This window comes from Rhinichthys klamathensis, unplaced genomic scaffold, assembly GCF_029890125.1.
Source record: "Rhinichthys klamathensis goyatoka isolate OS25496 unplaced genomic scaffold, OSU_Roscu_1.1 h1tg000146l_1, whole genome shotgun sequence".
Classification (NCBI taxonomy): domain Eukaryota; kingdom Metazoa; phylum Chordata; class Actinopteri; order Cypriniformes; family Leuciscidae; genus Rhinichthys; species Rhinichthys klamathensis.
The window spans coordinates 308,244-329,514 of record NW_026606681.1 but is presented as its reverse complement, the minus strand read 5'-3'; the positions used below and the strand labels follow the sequence as shown (position 1 = coordinate 329,514).

Genomic DNA, 21,271 nt, shown 5'->3' with positions numbered 1-21,271 from the left:
TTTTTGTCTGTCAGTGAAGAAAGTAAACATAGGGTGATAGGTTGATTTTGCCTATGAATCATTTTCTCAGACGCGTTTATTTACTGAAAGCTACTAAAGGTAATTAAGTTTATTAAATGCATTCACAATATGTAGGCTACACATTTATTATTGATCTTATGCCTAATACAGGGCCGTAGACAGGGCTTTATAATCACAGAGGTCCTAAATTTGAGATTGGTAGGGGGTTCAACTTTTTTATTTCTGATTTGTGCATTTCAAGACGTTTGAAGACCAAAAAAAAAGGATAAGAAATAGCTTTAAAACCATGTCAGTGGGCAGATTATTTGTCAATACCTCCTCTCTTCTCATCTCCATCACTCTTCCTTTTTTTCTCAGTCTCTTCCTCCCTTTCTCTTCCCCTCCTAAAGCTGAGCTTTTTTAATTTACTTAAGGCTACAATTTGTATTATATTCTCAATATGTACACATTCATTATTAATCTTGTGCCTAACATGATGAAAACGGCTTTGTTAATGTTTCTTGTAAACTAATTATTACATTACATGAGTTACATGAGTGTATAGGCCTATTTTCAGTTCAAAATGGCGAAATTAGACAAAACTATATTAGTTTGCCTGATTATTTTTTGTCATTCGTTTAACATTTATGACCTAAAAAAAGTAAAATATGAAATGTTAAGTTTAGCTACTTACATCTTATCTCGCACTTGACCGTACGCGTCGAGTCCATAGACTGTAAAAAATGGTCGTGTCGCACTGTTAAAATTCGCGCTCAGCAGCGTCTGTGAACATAAAGCCCGCCTACTTTGATTTGATTGGTCGTCTCTGACATTGACGAGCAGTGACAGACCAATGAGGCTCAGATGAACACACAAATGAACACACACACCCTGTCCTCTGTTTCTGACGTGCTCTCTGCACGGCGCAGCTGTGGATTGAGAACGTGCTGAATCTGATTATAACAAGACTGAAGCGAACACGAATTTGTGTAGCCTACATTAGGCTGAAGCCCCCCTAAAAAGGGCCTAGTGACGCCCCTGGTCAAAGCTTTGAACAAGAAATACTCACTGAGACTCCTGATAGATCTCGTCTGCTCGATTCACTGCACCTGTATCAGACATGACGCATTTTCACAGATTACTCTAATAATTCATAACTAACAATATACTGTATAGTGCTGCAATAGAAGTATTGTAGTATCCTGGAGTAACCACTAGGTGTCGTGTGTGTGTGCGTGTGTTTGTGTGTGTGTGTGTGTGTGTGTGTGTGTGTGTGTGTGTGTGTGTTCTGGTAATCATCACTTTGTGGGGACAAGAATCTGTTTACACAGTCACCTAATGGGGACCTCTTGCGTTGTGGGGACCAAAAATCAGGTCCCCATAAGGGTAACCCATTTAATTGGATAGTGGAACTGTTCTGAAGGTTCTGGGCGGAGTTTTAGCATTGGCCCATAACACATGATTATCAGGTAGTATGCGTGTGTGTAGCGGGAGCTCTGCTGCGCCCCCAAACATTTTTGGCTGGTAATGCACTCACTTTTCCACACACACATTTTCCAATTATGGTTGGGTACCGCCCACTTCCGGGTCCTCGTTAGGAAGGAGTTCGACAGCAACTTGAAAATACAAGTATTAAATTGATAACGTTACTTCACATGGAGGACAAAGAAGATTATTTACTGTAGATGCCAACTAAGGATCTGAACTTCTACAGAGGATAAAAGTGAAGCTCAAGGTAAGCACATATATTAAACCAATTAAGTTAACTGTTAGGTTAATTAGATTAGGCAGCGGGCTAGCTAGTTAATGTTAGTGCTAATTGTTGAGGCTAACGGTAAGTGTGGCCTGACATTTTCTCTGTTTTTCCAATAAGCGATCACATAATCATACAATTTAATGTTAAGGACTTAATTTTAACTGAAAAGTGTCGTCTAGTCTGACTGATTGCTAATGGAGGGATTCGGTTATTAAGTTTGTTTCTCTGTCTAGTTTGCGTTGGACGGTGGCTTATTTTATACTTTAAATTAAAGATATGTTTTATAGGCATATATATATATATATATATATATATATATATATATATTATATACGTTAGCACTTATGTTTGACTGATCAGAAATTGTTTTTACATTTAAATGAACTCATAGGCAACATATACAAGCCACAGATCTTGACTAAAGTGCTTCACAGAGAAATGAAGTAACGTTAGGCTAAAATAAAACAAAAACTGACATGGAAAGTAGCTTTAAAAGAATAAATGAATAAACTTAGTTTTAATTATGACTGTAGTTAAAATAAACTGGGGTTTGTATGGTGAGCTCGTTCAAAAGAGTAACTTAGTTAGGTTAAGGACCAAATGAATAGTTAAATAATTGCCAAGGCTACCTGGGATTTTACAGATGTTGGTTTTGTGAGAGATTAGAGCCTGAGTGAAAATGGTGAGTTTATGCCCGCAAGGCTAGCATTGTGCCAGTCAATAAATCTGATGATATTATATTGTAGAGTTCAGATTTCTTGTCTTACATTGATACATACAATATCATTGTAATGCAGTAACATTACAATAACATTCTTATCTAGGCTACTTATTGAACATGCTAGTTGAATTCTGCATGTGTCCCCATTTTCAGTGTAATTTTTTTCACACTATTTTTTTCCTCTCAGTTTGAAATGCCACCACGAATCAGCCCCCTTAAGGATGCCATGCATCATGTTGTTTCAAAGACTGACAAAACATTCAAATTAGATGTGAAGTATATCAATGCAGTGAAAGGTAAGGTGGTGTGATTTTATCATTCAATATTTACCAAGATATGCATGTCCTAACCATAATCTTATGAGCACATTAATCAGACCTGAAATCTGTAAAAATCTGTTAATCAGAAAAAATCTGTATTTTGCAGGACGTGGTCTATTTGCAAAGGGTGACTTTTGCAAAGGTGATTTTGTTGTTGAGTACAGGGGAGATATGATAAATGATGCAGAACTGCAGAGAAGAAGAAAACGTTACCACGCATCCTGTGCTGCATTTATGTTTGATTTCAAGTGGCGAGGGAAAACATGGTGGTAAGAAGTCAAGTTGTACCAAAGCTATATTCCTTATGCAAAAAGATAGTAAAAATAAACTGATTTGTGGTGGTATATTGTAGTACTTGTAATCATCCTTTTCTCATGGTTTCATATTTAAGTATTGATGCGTCAAGAGAAGATGGATCGTATGGGCGGATCGTTAATGATTGTCACAAACATCCAAATTGTAAGATGAAGAAAATTGACGTCAATGGAAAGCCTCACCTTTGTCTGTTTGCCCTGGATGACATTAAAGAAGGAGAAGAAATTGCCTATGATTATGGAGGAGAAAACTACCCATGGAGAACACAAGTATGTTGCAAAGCACACTGTGGACAAAATAGCTCATATTTTGGCAACATGTGGCAAACAAGTTGGTTGAATGGATTATAATTTGATCTATTAGAAATCTATGAATCTAATTGATGTCTATTCCAATAAATTATATCCATATCCAATGTGGCATACAATGACCATGTTGCAACTAATGGGTGAAATATAATCACAAAAAAAAACCAATAATTAACTATGTAAAATGAATGTTTCACATTCTCAAACCATGTGGTATCTGCTTCAGATTTCTCTCTTGTGTTTCCATGATCTAACATCTTGTCATTTTGAATGTTGTCTCTTACAGATGACCAGCGCTCCTGTTAATACCAGCACAGCGAGTAACTCTGATCCTTCTCTCCAGTCAGAGACTCAGATGGATGATGAATCTGCTCAAATCAACTCTCCTCAACAGGTACGTTCACATTCATCACTAAAGATTTAGGTTTTTGTCATGGTGTAGTGATTTGTAAGCATATTTTGATGCGTATCTGCTGTAAATTAGTACATTAAACCGTTTTAAGACATTTGTCCAGTAGATTAGTGGCAGTGGAGTATTTAGGGCCAGTTTTATCCTTCAAGAGGATTTTTTTCTGCGTTAATTGTTGCATTAAAATGGACACTCACGACGTCCCCACAACACACTTTCAGTCAGTGTTTGAGCTCAAACCTGTGTTTTGAATTTGATGAAACTGGTCCCCATAAGGAACTATAACGTTGTGTGTGAAAGGTCCCCATGAAGCCGGTTTTAATCCAGATGTGTGTGAGCGCACACAGAGTTGGACTGGACAGGAATGCATGTTTTAGATGTAGTTGATTTGTCTCTCATTCTCAAACCATGTGGTATCTGCTTCAGATTTCTCTCTTGTGTTTCCATGATCTAACATCTTGTCATTTTGAATGTTGTCTCTTACAGATGACCAGCGCTCCTGTTAATACCAGCACAGCGAGTAACTCTGATCCTTCTCTCCAGTCAGAGACTCAGATGGATGATGAATCTGCTCAAATCAACTCTCCTCAACAGGTACGTTCACATTCATCACTAAAGATTTAGGTTTTTGTCATGGTGTAGTGATTTGTAAGCATATTTTGATGCGTATCTGCTGTAAATTAGTACATTAAACCGTTTTAAGACATTTGTCCAGTAGATTAGTGGCAGTGGAGTATTTAGGGCCAGTTTTATCCTTCAAGAGGATTTTTTTCTGCGTTAATTGTTGCATTAAAATGGACACTCACGACGTCCCCACAACACACTTTCAGTCAGTGTTTGAGCTCAAACCTGTGTTTTGAATTTGATGAAACTGGTCCCCATAAGGAACTATAACGTTGTGTGTGAAAGGTCCCCATGAAGCCGGTTTTAATCCAGATGTGTGTGAGCGCACACAGAGTTGGACTGGACAGGAATGCATGTTTTAGATGTAGTTGATTTGTCTCTCATTCTCAAACCATGTGGTATCTGCTTCAGATTTCTCTCTTGTGTTTCCATGATCTAACATCTTGTCATTTTGAATGTTGTCTCTTACAGATGACCAGCGCTCCTGTTAATACCAGCACAGCGAGTAACTCTGATCCTTCTCTCCAGTCAGAGACTCAGATGGATGATGAATCTGCTCAAATCAACTCTCCTCAACAGGTACGTTCACATTCATCACTAAAGATTTAGGTTTTTGTCATGGTGTAGTGATTTGTAAGCATATTTTGATGCGTATCTGCTGTAAATTAGTACATTAAACCGTTTTAAGACATTTGTCCAGTAGATTAGTGGCAGTGGAGTATTTAGGGCCAGTTTTATCCTTCAAGAGGATTTTTTTCTGCGTTAATTGTTGCATTAAAATGGACACTCACGACGTCCCCACAACACACTTTCAGTCAGTGTTTGAGCTCAAACCTGTGTTTTGAATTTGATGAAACTGGTCCCCATAAGGAACTATAACGTTGTGTGTGAAAGGTCCCCATGAAGCCGGTTTTAATCCAGATGTGTGTGAGCGCACACAGAGTTGGACTGGACAGGAATGCATGTTTTAGATGTAGTTGATTTGTCTCTCATTCTCAAACCATGTGGTATCTGCTTCAGATTTCTCTCTTGTGTTTCCATGATCTAACATCTTGTCATTTTGAATGTTGTCTCTTACAGATGACCAGCGCTCCTGTTAATACCAGCACAGCGAGTAACTCTGATCCTTCTCTCCAGTCAGAGACTCAGATGGATGATGAATCTGCTCAAATCAACTCTCCTCAACAGGTACGTTCACATTCATCACTAAAGATTTAGGTTTTTGTCATGGTGTAGTGATTTGTAAGCATATTTTGATGCGTATCTGCTGTAAATTAGTACATTAAACCGTTTTAGGACATGTGTCCAGTAGATTAGTGGCAGTGGAGTATTTAGGGCCAGTTTTATCCTTCAAGAGGATTTTTTTCTGCGTTAATTGTTGCATTAAAATGGACACTCACGACGTCCCCACAACACACTTTCAGTCAGTGTTTGAGCTCAAACCTGTGTTTTGAATTTGATGAAACTGGTCCCCATAAGGAACTATAACGTTGTGTGTGAAAGGTCCCCATGAAGCCGGTTTTAATCCAGATGTGTGTGAGCGCACACAGAGTTGGACTGGACAGGAATGCATGTTTTAGATGTAGTTGATTTGTCTCTCATTCTCAAACCATGTGGTATCTGCTTCAGATTTCTCTCTTGTGTTTCCATGATCTAACATCTTGTCATTTTGAATGTTGTCTCTTACAGATGACCAGCGCTCCTGTTAATACCAGCACAGCGAGTAACTCTGATCCTTCTCTCCAGTCAGAGACTCAGATGGATGATGAATCTGCTCAAATCAACTCTCCTCAACAGGTACGTTCACATTCATCACTAAAGATTTAGGTTTTTGTCATGGTGTAGTGATTTGTAAGCATATTTTGATGCGTATCTGCTGTAAATTAGTACATTAAACCGTTTTAGGACATGTGTCCAGTAGATTAGTGGCAGTGGAGTATTTAGGGCCAGTTTTATCCTTCAAGAGGATTTTTTTCTGCGTTAATTGTTGCAATAAAATGGACACTCACGACGTCCCCACAACACACTTTCAGTCAGTGTTTGAGCTCAAACCTGTGTTTTGAATTTGATGAAACTGGTCCCCATAAGGAACTATAACGTTGTGTGTGAAAGGTCCCCATGAAGCCGGTTTTAATCCAGATGTGTGTGAGCGCACACAGAGTTGGACTGGACAGGAATGCATGTTTTAGATGTAGTTGATTTGTCTCTCATTCTCAAACCATGTGGTATCTGCTTCAGATTTCTCTCTTGTGTTTCCATGATCTAACATCTTGTCATTTTGAATGTTGTCTCTTACAGATGACCAGCGCTCCTGTTAATACCAGCACAGCGAGTAACTCTGATCCTTCTCTCCAGTCAGAGACTCAGATGGATGATGAATCTGCTCAAATCAACTCTCCTCAACAGGTACGTTCACATTCATCACTAAAGATTTAGGTTTTTGTCATGGTGTAGTGATTTGTAAGCATATTTTGATGCGTATCTGCTGTAAATTAGTACATTAAACCGTTTTAGGACATGTGTCCAGTAGATTAGTGGCAGTGGAGTATTTAGGGCCAGTTTTATCCTTCAAGAGGATTTTTTTCTGCGTTAATTGTTGCATTAAAATGGACACTCACGACGTCCCCACAACACACTTTCAGTCAGTGTTTGAGCTCAAACCTGTGTTTTGAATTTGATGAAACTGGTCCCCATAAGGAACTATAACGTTGTGTGTGAAAGGTCCCCATGAAGCTGGTTTTAATCCAGATGTGTGCGAGCAAGGTTTGCTGGACAGTAATTTTATTTTTTTTCTTGCGCTTTTTATTTTTACATTTCAAATACTGTAATAATGTAAAATGTTGTTTATATACTCTTTTCTTTTTACAGATTGTGATACAGCTCCGAAATGAAAATGACATTTTTGTACCAAGACTGAGACGGACTAAAAGTATCATGGTAAGTTCTCAAGTCGCAACAAGAGATTCAATGGCTATGTTTACATGCACACGTTGGAGTTTTTCTCTCTTTTAAATTTTAAAATCCTCGATAATTTAAAAGCGAAAGTTAAATGTGCACGACTGCACGGGCATTCATAATTTGAGTTCATTCCTATGGAAGCTCGCTCTGCTCACTCTTTACATATGATTAAGGTGTTTGGATATGAAGGCAATATCAATTAATTTATGTAATTAATATATTCTTATGTGATAAATCATTTTGACTACAAAATATCAGAGAATCAAAAATTTGCATCCCCTTTACATTAAACCCAAAACCCATCAGATGTCCTTATTTTTGTCAGATCAACTGCCCAAAACGTTTTATTACACTTAAGAACTTTAGTATAACAAACAGTAAGAAGCAGCAAATCATCACATGTAACTTGTAAATTTAAAACAAAACAATACTTGAACAGTACATTGATTATCACAATAGTTGCCAATTTATGTCTGTTAATGATCAATTAATTAAATGCAGCAGTTCTACCTATTTCTAATTAACTTTTTAATATATATTTTTTTTCATTTAAGATGAAAGACATGGATCTTCAAGATTCTGGTGAGCTCTTTGATTCTACACCAGAGAGTTCAGATAATTATGTCCCAGATACCACTTCCAACAGTGACAGTGACAGTGATGTTAGCCTTACACTGAACCCAACAAAGCATCAGCTTCTTGATGAACTGGATATGAATGAATCTGCCTCTGTAAGCTCCCCTGACTGTGACACAACAACGTCAGACAAAATGCACAGCCTTACATCTAAAACATCTGAAACAGTAGAAGAGCCCAGTTCAGACTGCGTATTTGTTAATGCATACCAAAAAAGAGATGGCGGTAGAGTGTATAACAAGAGACATTACTGCTTGTATTGCTCCAAACCTTACGCTAAGATGGCAAGGCATCTAGAAAGTTCACATGCAAATACATCTGATGTGGCTAGAGCTCTAAGCTTTCCAAAAGGTTCAAAAGAGAGAAAAAAACAGCTGGATTATATTCGCAACAAAGGGAACTATGCCCACAATGCTGCTGTTATGGAATCAGGAAAGGGGGAACTGGTGCCATTTAAACGACCACCTAAAAAAGCGCAGGGAGAGGATTTTATGCATTGTGCGTACTGTCAAGGACTTTTTACAAGAAAGGTCCTGTGGCGTCATATGCGTTCTTGTAGACTTAAACCTCAGTCAGTCCCCCCCAAACCAGGAAAAAACCGTGTTCAGTCCATGTGTACATACACAGGTCCTGTGCCTTCAAACATGACCAAACAACTGTGGGGAGTAATCAGTGCCATGACTCCTGACCCAATCACAGATATAATAAAAAATGACAGAGTAATTACTGAAATTGGGCAGCACTTGTTGAACAAAGGAGGGCTATCAGCCAAAAATAAACAGTATGTGCGGGAGAAGATGCGAGAATTGGGAAGGTTGATTCACAAGGCGAGGAGAGTCACCTCGTTAAAAACGATGGAAGATTGTGTAAATCCAAAGAAGTACATGGAGACTGTCAAAGCTGTGAAGTATACGTGTGGGTATGACAGTGAAACGGACAAGTTCATGATTCCATCGCTTGCAAACAAGCTTGGGAATTCCCTGGTTAAAGTGAGCAAACTCTTAAAAGCTCAGGGATTAATCTCAAATGACAAACAGCTTGTAAAGAACGCCAGTGAGTTTCTAGAAGTCCATGAGAGCAAGTGGAACGAGATGATCTCGGCTACAGCATTGAGGAACATCAGTGAAGCAAAGTGGAATGTGCCCACTATCATGCCCTTTACCGAAGACGTCCAGAAAATGCATACTTATCTCAGTGAAGTGCAAGACAAGTGGTTCAAAACACTCTCTGAAAGTCCCTCTACTAAAGCCTGGATGGATCTGGCAAAGGTGTGTCTAGCCCAGATGATTCTCTTTAACCGCCGCAGGGAAGGAGAGGTTTCGAGCATGCCTTTGTCTGCATTTCTATCAAGAGACACTTCTGATCCACATGAAGATGTGGACTGGGCACTCTCTGAAGTGGAAAAAAAACTCTGCAGACACTTCACAAGGGTTATCACAAGGGGAAAGCGTGGTCGACCAGTTCCAATTCTTCTGACTCCAAAAATGCTATCTGCCTTAGAAATCCTTGTTAAGCAGAGAGAGGCTTGTGGGGTTCTGAAAGACAATCCCTATATGTTTGCAAGACCAGAAGCCATGACACATTTTCGAGGGTCAGACTGCCTCCGTGGCTTTGCTAAGGTGTGTGGCGCAAAGTGTCCCAAGTCACTGACATCTACAAGACTGCGAAAGCATGCCGCAACACTTTCAACCGTGCTGAATATGACTGACACAGAGATGGACCAGCTGGCAAACTTTCTTGGACACGACATAAGAATCCATCGTGAGTTCTATCGTCTCCCTGAGAAGACCCTGCAACTTGCCAAGATCAGCAAAGTTCTAATGGCTCTTGAGCAAGGAAGATTAGCTGAGTTCCATGGCAAGAACTTGGATGAAATTGGGATAGCTCCTGATGGTGTGGTATTTTATTTGACTTTTGTTTGATTTTTCTGTTTACCATCTATTCATATACCATGTGGTTTACCATTGCTAAGCTGTACTTTGAACTTCCACAGAAAAAGTTATTGACTGTGATGAGGAAGACGGGAGCATACAAGAGGGACACTGTTCATCTACTGTTGACGGTTTGTATTACTTTCAAAATACACTACTAGATTTTGCAGTTATTCATAGTTTTCAGTCACTTAACTTGTGAAGAAACATCATAGCCAACATTTAAAAAAGATTCTTCAGTATGCTGAACAAACGTTTTTTACGAAACTGCTCATTGTGTACTGAATCAAATGCCTCCAAGCTATTCTTCAAAATGTCTTACACTAAACATTTATTCTGGAGTGAATATTTTTTGTGGAGTTTACTACCATAAAAATAATTTTTCATAAGAGAAAGGTGCAAATTTGTCGTAAAATGCTAGCTGATCCGCTCTCTTCTCGTGTTGGTTGTGTCATGGCACTAAACGAACCATGTCAGATTGAGTATTTAACCATTTTATTTCATGTCTTAGTTAGCTTGAGCTTATTGTTTGATTAAATGTCTGCTGTAGTGTTGTCACGATACCAAAATTATGACTTCGATACGATACCAGACTAAAATACCTCGATATCGATCGAAAAATATGACAGAACTTACAATTCATTGTTTTATAAAGTTTAAGATTTAAAATGTGTTCCTTCAATGCTTTTTTTACCATTACCTTCCCTTTATTAAATATAATAATAATAATAATAATAATAATAATTAGCAAGTGCCCGTGTGTACGTCCTTACAAAGATGTTTGCAACATTGGCATTATTATCAATCATGTTAAAGGGATACTCCACTTTTTTTTGGAAATAGGCTCATTTTACAACTCCCCCAGAGTTAAACTGTTGAGTTTTACCGTTTTTGAATCCATTCAGCCGATCTCCGGTTCTGGCGGTACCACTTTTAGCATAGCTTAGCATACATCATTGAAGTGGACAAGACCATTAGCATTTCTAAAAAAAAAAATGACCAAAGAGTTTCGATATTTTTCCTATTTAAAACTTGACTCTTCTGTAGTTACATCGTGGACTAAGACCGACGGAAAATGTAAAGTTGTGATTTTCTAGGCTGATATGGCTAGGAACTATACTCTCATTCCTGCGTAATAATCAAGAAACGTCACTGCCGTACCACGAGAGCAGCAGGCGTAATGATATAACGCAGTGCCTGAAAATAGTTCCGTTGTGTTGACGGAAGGTAGCCTATTTTCAGGCGCTGTGTCATATCATTACGCCTGCTGCACTCATGGTACGGCAGTAAAGTTTCTTGATTATTACGCAGGAATGAGAGTATAGTTCCAAGCCATATCAGCCTAGAAAATATCGAAACTCTTTGGGTCATTTTTTTTTTTAGAAATGCTAATGGTCTTGTCCACTCCAATGATGTATGCTAAGCTATGCTAAAAGTGGTACCGCCAGAACCGGAGATCGGCTGAATGGATTCAAAAACGGTAAAACTGAACAGTTTAACTCTGGGGGAGTTGTAAAATGAGCCTATTTCCAAAAAAAGTGGAGTATCCCTTTAACATTTGCTAACCTTTCACAATTCTGAACAGGTTGGGATGACCAAAATATTTCATGAAATGAGTTATTTAATATATTTTAAATGTAATTTTATAATGACAATACAGATATTTAATTCTATTTTTGTTATTTAAAATATGCAAAAAAGCAAATTACAAACAATAGAGACAAATAAAATAAACAGTGCTTCATTTCTTTTTTGAATGCTACTGTTAAATAAACCTAGTACTGTAGCTGAAAAAAATAAAGTCTTCACTCTATAAATTAACTATAGACTGATTCTTAATAAATAGATACATTTATTCAGTCAAGCATTGGGTGATTCTCTATTTTCTGTTGTTTCATCAACATTAATTACACAGAATATTAGGCTGCTGGTCCGGCCCTTTAAGACCTGCACGTAGGCTACCCAATGGAACACATATGATTTATTTTTACAAATGGTTTACATTCACTAAAGACATACCCGACTGTGTTTACGTGAATACTCATCAGGATGTACATTTTTACCTAGAATTTTGATTATTCAATCCAAATAATCCACGAAAGAGAACTGAAGTGGCGATCGCATGCTGTGTGAAAGGCGTGTGTGCGCTCTTCAGGTCTGAGCTCGGCAGCGCGAGCATGTCCCGCGCTTTTTCTCATCATGCATGTTTCACTGTGCGTATATACACTCACCGGCCACTTTATTAGGTACCCCATGCTAGTAACGGGTTGGACCCCCTTTTGCCTTCAGAACTGCCTCAATTCTTCGTGGCATAGATTCAACAAGGTGCTGGAAGCATTCCTCAGGGAGTTTGGTCCATATTGACATGATGGCATCACACAGTTGCCGCAGATTTGTCGGCTGCACATCCATGATGCGAATCTCCCGTTCCACCACATCCCAAAGATGCTCTATTGGGTTGAGATCTGGTGACTGTGGAGGCCATTTTAGTACAGTGAACTCATTGTCATGTTCAAGAAACCAATTTGAAATGATTAGAGCTTTGTGACATGGTGGAAGTAGCCATCAGAGGATGGGTACATGGTGGCCATAAAGGGATGGACATGGTCAGAAACAATGCTCAGGTAGGCCGTGGCATTTAAACGATGCCCAATTGGCACTAAGGGGCCTAAAGTGTGCCAGGAAAACATCCCCCACACCATTACACCACCACCACCAGCCTGCACAGTGGTAACAAGGCATGATGGTTCCATGTTCTCATTCTGTTTACGCCAAATTCTGACTCTAACATCTGAATGTCTCAACAGAAATCGAGACTCATCAGACCAGGCAACATTTTTCCAGTCTTCAACTGTTCAATTTTGGTGACCTCTTGCAAATTGTAGCCTCTTTTTCCTATTTGTAGTGGAGATGAGTGGTACCCGGTGGAGTATTCTGCTGTTGTAGCCCATCCGCCTCAAGGTTGTGCGTGTTGTGGCTTCACAAATGCTTTGCTGCATACCTCGGTTGTAACGAGTGGTTATTTCAGTCACTGTTGCCCTTCTATCAGCTCGAACCAGTCTGGCCATTCTCCTCTGACCTCTGGCATCAACAAGGCATTTCCGCCCACAGAACTGCCGCTCACTGGATGTTTTTTCTTTTTTGGACCATTCTCTGTAAACCCTAGAGATGGTTGTGCGTGAAAATCCCAGTAGATTAGCAGTTTCTGAAATACTCAGACCAGCCCTTCTGGCACCATCAATCATGCCACGTTCAAAGTCACTCAAATCACCTTTCTTCCCCATACTGATGCTCGGTTTGAACTGCAGGAGATTGTCTTGACCATGTCTACATGCCTAAATGCACTGAGTTGCCGCCATGTGATTGGCTGCTTAGAAATTAAGTGTTAACGAGCAGTTGGACAGGTGTACCTAATAAAGTGGCCGGTGAGTGTATTTTACTGTTCTGCTTTCGTTGTTTAGTGAATGTAAACAGTGGAAGCAGAGCTCTGCACACACGTCCTGACTCCGACTGTCACACATCGACGCAAAATAAAGAAATACTGCTCTTATTGTTTAGAGTGATGTCACTCTTAAAGTACCGGTACTAATAAAATTTCATATCGTTCCGATTTTAATAGCTGGGTATCGCGATACCTTTCTAGTATCGGTATATCGTGCAACACTAGTCTGCTGTAAAGATGCAGTTCAATTATACTTGCAATAATGAAGAATTGCACAGGTTTAGGGTTTATTGTACTTTAATGATTTTAAATAATTAGTGCATAAGTGTAATAACACAGTGTATTGTCGAAGCAGAGACCAGGAGACATTGGGACATCTTTCAAGCAGGATTCTTTGAGAACTCGCTGTGCATCGCTGTAGTCATCCCAGTCTAGTCTAATTAAGCCAGTGTACCTTGTAGTCTATATGCCTTTTCAAGGGGGAGGGATTTACATAGAGGTGGAGACACTCTAAAACAAAGCATGTAAATGAAGTACGGAAGTCTGCTCGTTAACGGAAATTCCCCAGCCCTGATCTCATCAGCATAGCAGTGTGATTCAGATGCATAGGTGATAATCCACTCAGCCTGACTATTTAACGACTGGAACGGGCTCCTAGAGCCATTTAAAGACAAAGGCTCAATCCTAATTCACCCCTTGCCCCTACCCCTTGTTTTCGAGTGTACCCCTTGGCCCTTAAAACAGAGTTACAAGGGCCATGGGGTTGAAATATTCCCCTGCGAAATGGAACAACCCTTCATGAACCCAATACATCATCAGTCGTCGGCGATGGCTCTGACGTTACAGAGTTTTTACAGGATTTCTACATGACAACGACTGACAATCAGCGCAGCTGCTCTTAACTTTGAGGAAACATGATGATATAACATTCATTATAACATTATAACATTCCTTCCTCAATGTATGTCTTTTCTGTTTCGGAAAGGTAATTTATTATACAATTTCTTAATTCAAATCACTCTATTATTATTATTATAAGAGTAATTAAATTGCATGGTGGTGTCATCTGGGGCTAAATTTAAATGTTTAACCGTTTGCGAACCCATCTCGCGGTGATTCGCGATGCATTCTGTGAACCATCTCGTAGCCCTCCGTTTGGAGTGTGCCTCTAAGAAATCTCCGTTTCAAGGGCTATGTAGCCCTACCCCTTAGCTCTACCCCTCGATCTCAACAAGAATCGGGACACCCTACCCCTAGACGTGAACGCGCAAAACGGAGGGGTTAGGGCCAAGGGGTGTATTGGGATTGAGCCAAAGAGTGAGTCTCAGTAATCGGACTAATTTAACCTACAATAGAGAGAAACAGGACTGGCAGGAATCTCTTGCTGGAAAACTCTGATATAATCATTTATAACTCAAATGCAAAATTCAGTCTACTAAACTTTCTCAGTTTATATACCATTCTATTGGAACCTAAATTAAACATTTAATAAATTTGTAACACAACAATTATCAGCATTCTATAGTACATTTAAAGTGTATATCTTTCTGAAAATGTTGAACTTTGATTATTTTCTATAGAACCATCTTCAGAGGTGGCACTTCCTCCTACCGAGAGGAATGACATGCCGCCACCACCCAAGAGACGCAGACCACCATCAGATGAAGAGATGCCTTCAGGAGCCAGTGCTGTGAGGCCTTCTTCCAAAGGTGAACTCTTTACACATTTCTAAAGCCTTGTTTATACTCGACGCGTCCGCAAGAGCGCGAAGTGCGCGCGGCAAAAATGACGTCATTGCGGTGTGGGCGGTCGTGCGCGTTGGGTGCGCAAGACCCCATTTCGGCTGGCGGTGTGCACAGCACTTTTTGTAACATCGCGCGTGGCGCCGCATCCGAAGATGAACGACTTCGAGCCGAATCTGGCCGAACTGGTATGTCTGTACCACCATGTTTATGATCCTTCTATACACAGAGACATTTGTATTGATGGGCGACCATAAAAGCCTCTCATTTTGTGAATAGGAACACATTTACATTAAGCACCCAGTTTGCACTTGTATAAAGTAACTGCTTACATTTACAAAATAAGCCTACAATAGCAGAATTAAGCCCTGCTGATGAAATTAAGGTTTAAACACTCTTCAATAAGGCTTCAGTTGTTTACTAGTTTACATTCAGTGAAAGTGCAATAAACCTACTGCATTTATTACTCTTTTTATATGAATCAGAAATTAATAAACTACTAATAAACGGCAAACTACTTCTTCACTGCTGATTCCTGGTGGTTTAGAGGAGAATTACTCCGAGTCGCCCCCTGTCGTTTCACAGAATAGCACAACGGCGAGCGCGTCAAGTATAAACGCCTCGTCCGTTTGGAGAGGTGCGCGCGCAGTCAGCGGAGACTCGCGCTCGTGCGGACGCGTCGAGTATAAACAAGGCTTAAGACTAAATTAGACAATTTAGGAGCACTTTGATACCCAGATGTTAGACCAGATCACTAAATGCTGATTTTGTTTTTTGCTGTTTCCCTTTTTGAGACGTTTCCACCAAAATGTTAGCGATTTGAACACTTTGCAACTAAATTGTTCCTCTATACATGAATTTCAATATCATAATGCTCAGGAACCCATCAGTAGTTGTTTAGAGGGTTACTTGGTTGATTCTAGAATCTACTAGGTGCTTTGTGGCACGAGTAGGAACTGTAGCTGTTCTAATAATTGAAATATCAGGAATAACTATCTGGCGAGCTCCGGAGAGGGCGGCGAGTCTTGGACGGTGAGAGCGGCGAGGAGAAGTTGAAATCAGGTCAAATTTATGGTAATGAGCAATGACGCGGTTCGGCAGCAACCAATCGTAATGTAGAAGTGCTCCGTTTGAGAGGATTCCAGAGAACGCAGTCCTGTAACTTTTTGGTTCCAACCACATTATTTCCCAAGCAAAATAGAGGAGAGATTGATCATTTGAATTTGATAAGAAGGCACGCAACACTATTTATAGGCAAAAATTTTGCGCTAGAACACTTGTTTTTCAGCGGGAATGCAAATTAGAATAGCACTTAACCATGAACACAAAAGCCACACCACACAAATAGCTTTTAATTGGTTTATTTCATTAGCAAATTGATCAATGGAATGTCACTATAATTAAGTTCTTTCCATTGATCAATTTTCTGCAAAAATAACTATTGACATGCTTGTTTGCTTTGCGGCCCCTTTAAATATAGTTTTAAAAAAGACCAAGTATTCATCTACATCAGAGCGTCCACGAATATTTCCATGGCGTCGCTGGCAGAGCGGCGGCGGTGTGAACGTAGGGTATCTCCTGGAGAAGTTTGAGTGGATGGATGCATAAAAATAACTTCCAGCCAAGACATTGATCTTAATATATTTACCTTTTCCCCAATGATCATTTCAGGCCAAGTGACAATGCAAAAATCACTGTTTGATTGACAGTGTAATTCTATTTATAGATAGAGTGCAAATAATTTGTTTTGCAATATAGATGCTGACTAAAGATTTTTCTAGTTGACTAATAGTTTAAAATGAATGACTACTAATCACATTTTTATACTAATAAGCCTTAACTAATAATAATGAGCCTTTAATTGCCTATATAATACAAAGCCTAATCAGCGCTCAAGCGCGCACATAAAGCTCCACAGCGCACTGGCAAACATTGAACCATCATTACTAAACATTGTAATCTCTGCAGCCGAAAACATTACCAATAAATTAAGTCAACGATGCTGACTCATCTCCGCAGTGACGCGCATATATGCACGTTTCATATGGATTACATAATGAGAATAATTATTTTACACTTGAATTGGTTCCTTTAAAAGCAGACATTTCAAGCTTTCTATAGATATATTTATCGTGTGTGAGGTGAGTACACGCTGAGTTTCGGCTCATTTCTGTGACGCTCAAGTTTACTGAGACAGCAGAAAGCACATCCTTATTGTTTTCATTATTTTACAAAAGCAAAACATTTTTTAGTTATTGTGAGTTTACAGAAATAATAGAAAATGAAATTTGACCCTTTACAGTTTGCATTACTCTTATCTATATGAATAAAAGGACAAGAGTATTTTAAGTAAAATGATCGCGCCGGCTCCTCTATGTAAAGCGTCTTTCCACACACGCACAGATATGAGTCTAATAATAACACATTTATCAGGTTAACATTAGAGTGAGCGACTTGTAAGGTTGATACTACTCGCATGTTTCAAGAGATAAGCCATATTTAAGGTCAATGACTGATAGGCAAATGTTTGGATTTCCTGCCGACTGCCGTTATTGATCTGTCCGACACAGCCTGCGTGATTTCCTGCGGGGGTTTTTTTCCCTGCGACTAACCGACTAATAAAATCGTGGTTAACTATTAGAGGGCAGACCTAATAAATACTGATAATAGGATTTAGAACTTTGGATTGGAATTCCAGTACACACACTTTCTCATTTCAATAGTTTTTTCTGTCCACTTTTAGGTAAAAGTACCCAGAAGACACCCTGGCAGCAGACAGAGGTGCAGGCGGTGGAAAGGCACATGCAGCGATTCATCACATCGCTCACTGTACCAGCAAAGAGTGACTGTGAAAAATGTTTGAAAGCTGAACCAGGAGCGCTTAAGAACCGCGATTGGAAGACTGTAAAATTTTACATTTATAATCGTATTACAGCTTACAAAAAGAAATTCCAGTGCAAATAATAATAATGTGAAGATCCAACTCTGTCGTGGCAGGTTTTGTTCAAAGATGTTAAAAGGTTAAAGATGTTTTTGGGTTTACTAACCCTTTAAAACTACAGAAACACGTGTAGGCTATAGAATAACTTTATTTGAAATTGTTTGCCATATGTTTTATGATGACTGTGATGACCACCAGTCGGAAAGCATTGGTCGAACAATAAAGTTATTTTAAAGTTGTAGTTTGTTTAAATTCACATGTATGTGAAAGGAAGCATGTGTGAAAGTTATATATATTATACTTTTAATATCAGGACTTTGTTTTGAGGTATGACTTCATTTGAGTTATTTTGTGAAGTTGAACTCAATAAAAGTTGAATTCAGCCATTGTAATGTAAATTAATGTATTGAAGCTCAATTAGTAGTAGATTTTTTAAATAAGTATCAGGTGAATGAGTAGCAGCTGATGCTGGGAGGGTGACTGAAAAATTACAATTATAGAAAGAATATTTTGAAGTGGAATGGTTTGAATGTTTGACTTGTGGTTATGAAATGGGTTGGAAAATATCCAGAAAAAAATTCACTACTTGCATGCAATCCTTTGTTGCAGTTCTCCATTCACACACAATCCACTTCAATCACACTACTATTCCAATCAAACGTAGGCTTAAACACGGACTTTAGTCTGAGACTATCTTAAGCCAGGTCTGTGAAACCAGCCATAGGTATTCTATGCAAGAGTGAAGCTTTGCATCACTGGCACCATTTGCAGTCCTCACTATCTCTCCACATTAACTAATCGAAGTTGTTTTGTACTACTGTATATTTTAATTCTGCTTGGTTGTAGATTCAACCCATTTTTAAGGGCAAATGGAAAAATGCAATCTGAGGATTTACTTTATATAAATGCCTATTATTTGTCGAATAGTGATATACTTATTGTTCTATCTAGGTCCCCACAAATCAAATAAGAGGTTGTGTGAATTATGCAAATTAGGTCCCCTTAAATCAATTGGGAGGTTGTGTGAATTATGCAAATTAGGTCCCCACAAATCAAATGGGAGGTTGTGTGAATTATGCAAATATTATGCAAAGTAGGTCCCTATAAGACATGTCCACTGGATGTTTCAAAGGTCCCCATTGCGCATGGTCAAATCATTACTTCATCAATTCAGATATTTGAAGGCGTGTATAAGTTATCAAAGCTATGGTAAGTATCCCTAATTTTTTTTATACCTCTAGAACCTTTAGAAAGGGTGGTCCCCACAGGTGATGGTCATAAAGTTGGTCCCCATCCAACATGGAAACCAGTATGTGTGTGTGTGTGTGTGTGCGTGCGTGCGTGTGTGTGTTTGTGTGTGTGTGTTCTGACCTGTTGAAGGTGTTTTTGACTCCCATGATCCCATGTCTGTCGCTGTAACTGCTGTAAACAGAAGTAAAGTGATAACTATAACTCAGCGTGTGTATTAGTCTGATTTATAGTGAACACACTACAAGTAAAGATTTTGTGTGTGTATTTATTGAAGTTGAATGTCACATTCTCTGTTTCTGTATTCCTGCAAGAATCTATGAATAAAATATGTTCACTCCTTGTACACTTGTGTCAATGTCAACACTATCTCACGAAGTATGAGGTGGATAATTCATACGATTGGGCAATGAGTAAAATACTTATGATTTAGCAAAAATCTTACGAATACGTATGAGTGAGTTTGTATGAATTCCTACGAATTATCCACCTCGTAAAATTCATACAAATTGCTGTAAGGTCAATGACATGACAATAAAGTAAATCTCATCAATGTTAGAAAATTAAAAAAATTTAATTTAATTAATACATAATGCAAAGATAAACAAAAATGGCTCATACATTTATAAATGAAAGTAAGACTCACGCTGGACTGAAGGATGATGTCAAACACTGTGATCAGAGTGTGTGTGTGTGTGTGTGTTTTCAGATCTGTCAAACACACTAAGAAAAATCACCATGAGAAAAACATCTACAATTCAAAATGTATCAATCTTTATTTCACTCGCTGAATTAAAACCACAGACTGACTGTACACTTTCAAAATCATTAACCAGTATTCTTTCCAAATCATTTGAGTTTAAAAAAATATCCTATTCATTTATCTTTTTGATTTAAAATGTTTATTTTTAATTAATCAATTATCTAAATGAATTCATGCACATGATATAGTGAGATTTAGTTAGTTTTAATGAAGACTCGTATCATTTCTAAACACTGCATTAGTAAAATAAATGTAATTTCAAAGTAGATTTTAACAATTATAAGCAACACAATAATTAACCTGCTTTTTTCAGAATAAAAAAGGTAATCAGTGTCTTTGTAATATTTAAATAACTCAAATATATAACCATCTGTGTGAACCATTATAATTTTCTATAAATATAGAAGTATGAATATTGTTGCTCACCTGGAGAGAGTGAAGAGCGTCTGAAGAGGGATTCGCTGTGACTGAAACACTCATATTTATATGCTCCGTTTATTTCCCCAAGAGTTTCGTTTCGATGTCAGTTTACAAGGAACAACAGATGTTTGCAAACAGTGCCAGTTTGCTGCCCTAGGCAAGATATCCCCTGCTACATAAATTATAAATTATTTATACATTATAAATACAATATAAATAAGTTTATATTTTATAAGATTATTGCAGAAAAAAAAAATATATATTACATTTTATTACTATATTAAGAGATACAAACTACTATACAAACATATACACAATAAAATAAATAACTCTACACAAAGCAGTCAGCAGGGTGTAATGGTGCAGCAGTGGTTTTGTAAACTGATGCTGAATCGCTGGGCGCTGCTGAGATGGAGATGTCTGCAACCGGTGGCAGTGCATCTGAAGAGAGAAGATGAGGATTATATGTGACCATTGGGTGTTACATTTTATTATCAAAAAAGCTGATGATAGTGAAACTATAAAAATATGGCAGCACCTAAACCTTAATTATTTGAACATAATAATTAGTTTAAATGATGTATTGGACTGTTCCTACACAACTGAATACAGGTCATTTGTATGCAATTGTAATCGAGAGAGAGGTGAATTAGGAATCATGGAGTACTGAGTGAATTTGGTATTTTTTATTATTATTAGCTACTCACCACCTCCAGGCATATTAATAAAGGGGACAC

The 21,271-nt window shown here is 38.4% G+C and overlaps 1 protein-coding gene across 1 annotated transcript; it reads left to right on the top strand.

Moving 5' to 3' along the window:
- Positions 1–2,655: 2,655 nt before the first annotated feature.
- On the top strand, positions 2,656–18,251 carry LOC130090480 (uncharacterized). The gene is made up of 14 exons (XM_056257872.1): positions 2,656–2,773; positions 2,904–3,066; positions 3,189–3,381; positions 3,707–3,814; positions 4,316–4,423; positions 4,925–5,032; positions 5,534–5,641; positions 6,143–6,250; positions 6,752–6,859; positions 7,322–7,390; positions 7,966–9,940; positions 10,041–10,109; positions 15,001–15,129; positions 17,906–18,251. The coding sequence occupies exons 1-14, from the start codon at positions 2,671–2,673 to the stop codon at positions 18,124–18,126; spliced, it is 3,570 nt and encodes a 1,189-aa protein (XP_056113847.1). The 5' UTR covers positions 2,656–2,670; the 3' UTR covers positions 18,127–18,251.
- The last annotated feature ends 3,020 nt before the right edge of the window (positions 18,252–21,271 follow it).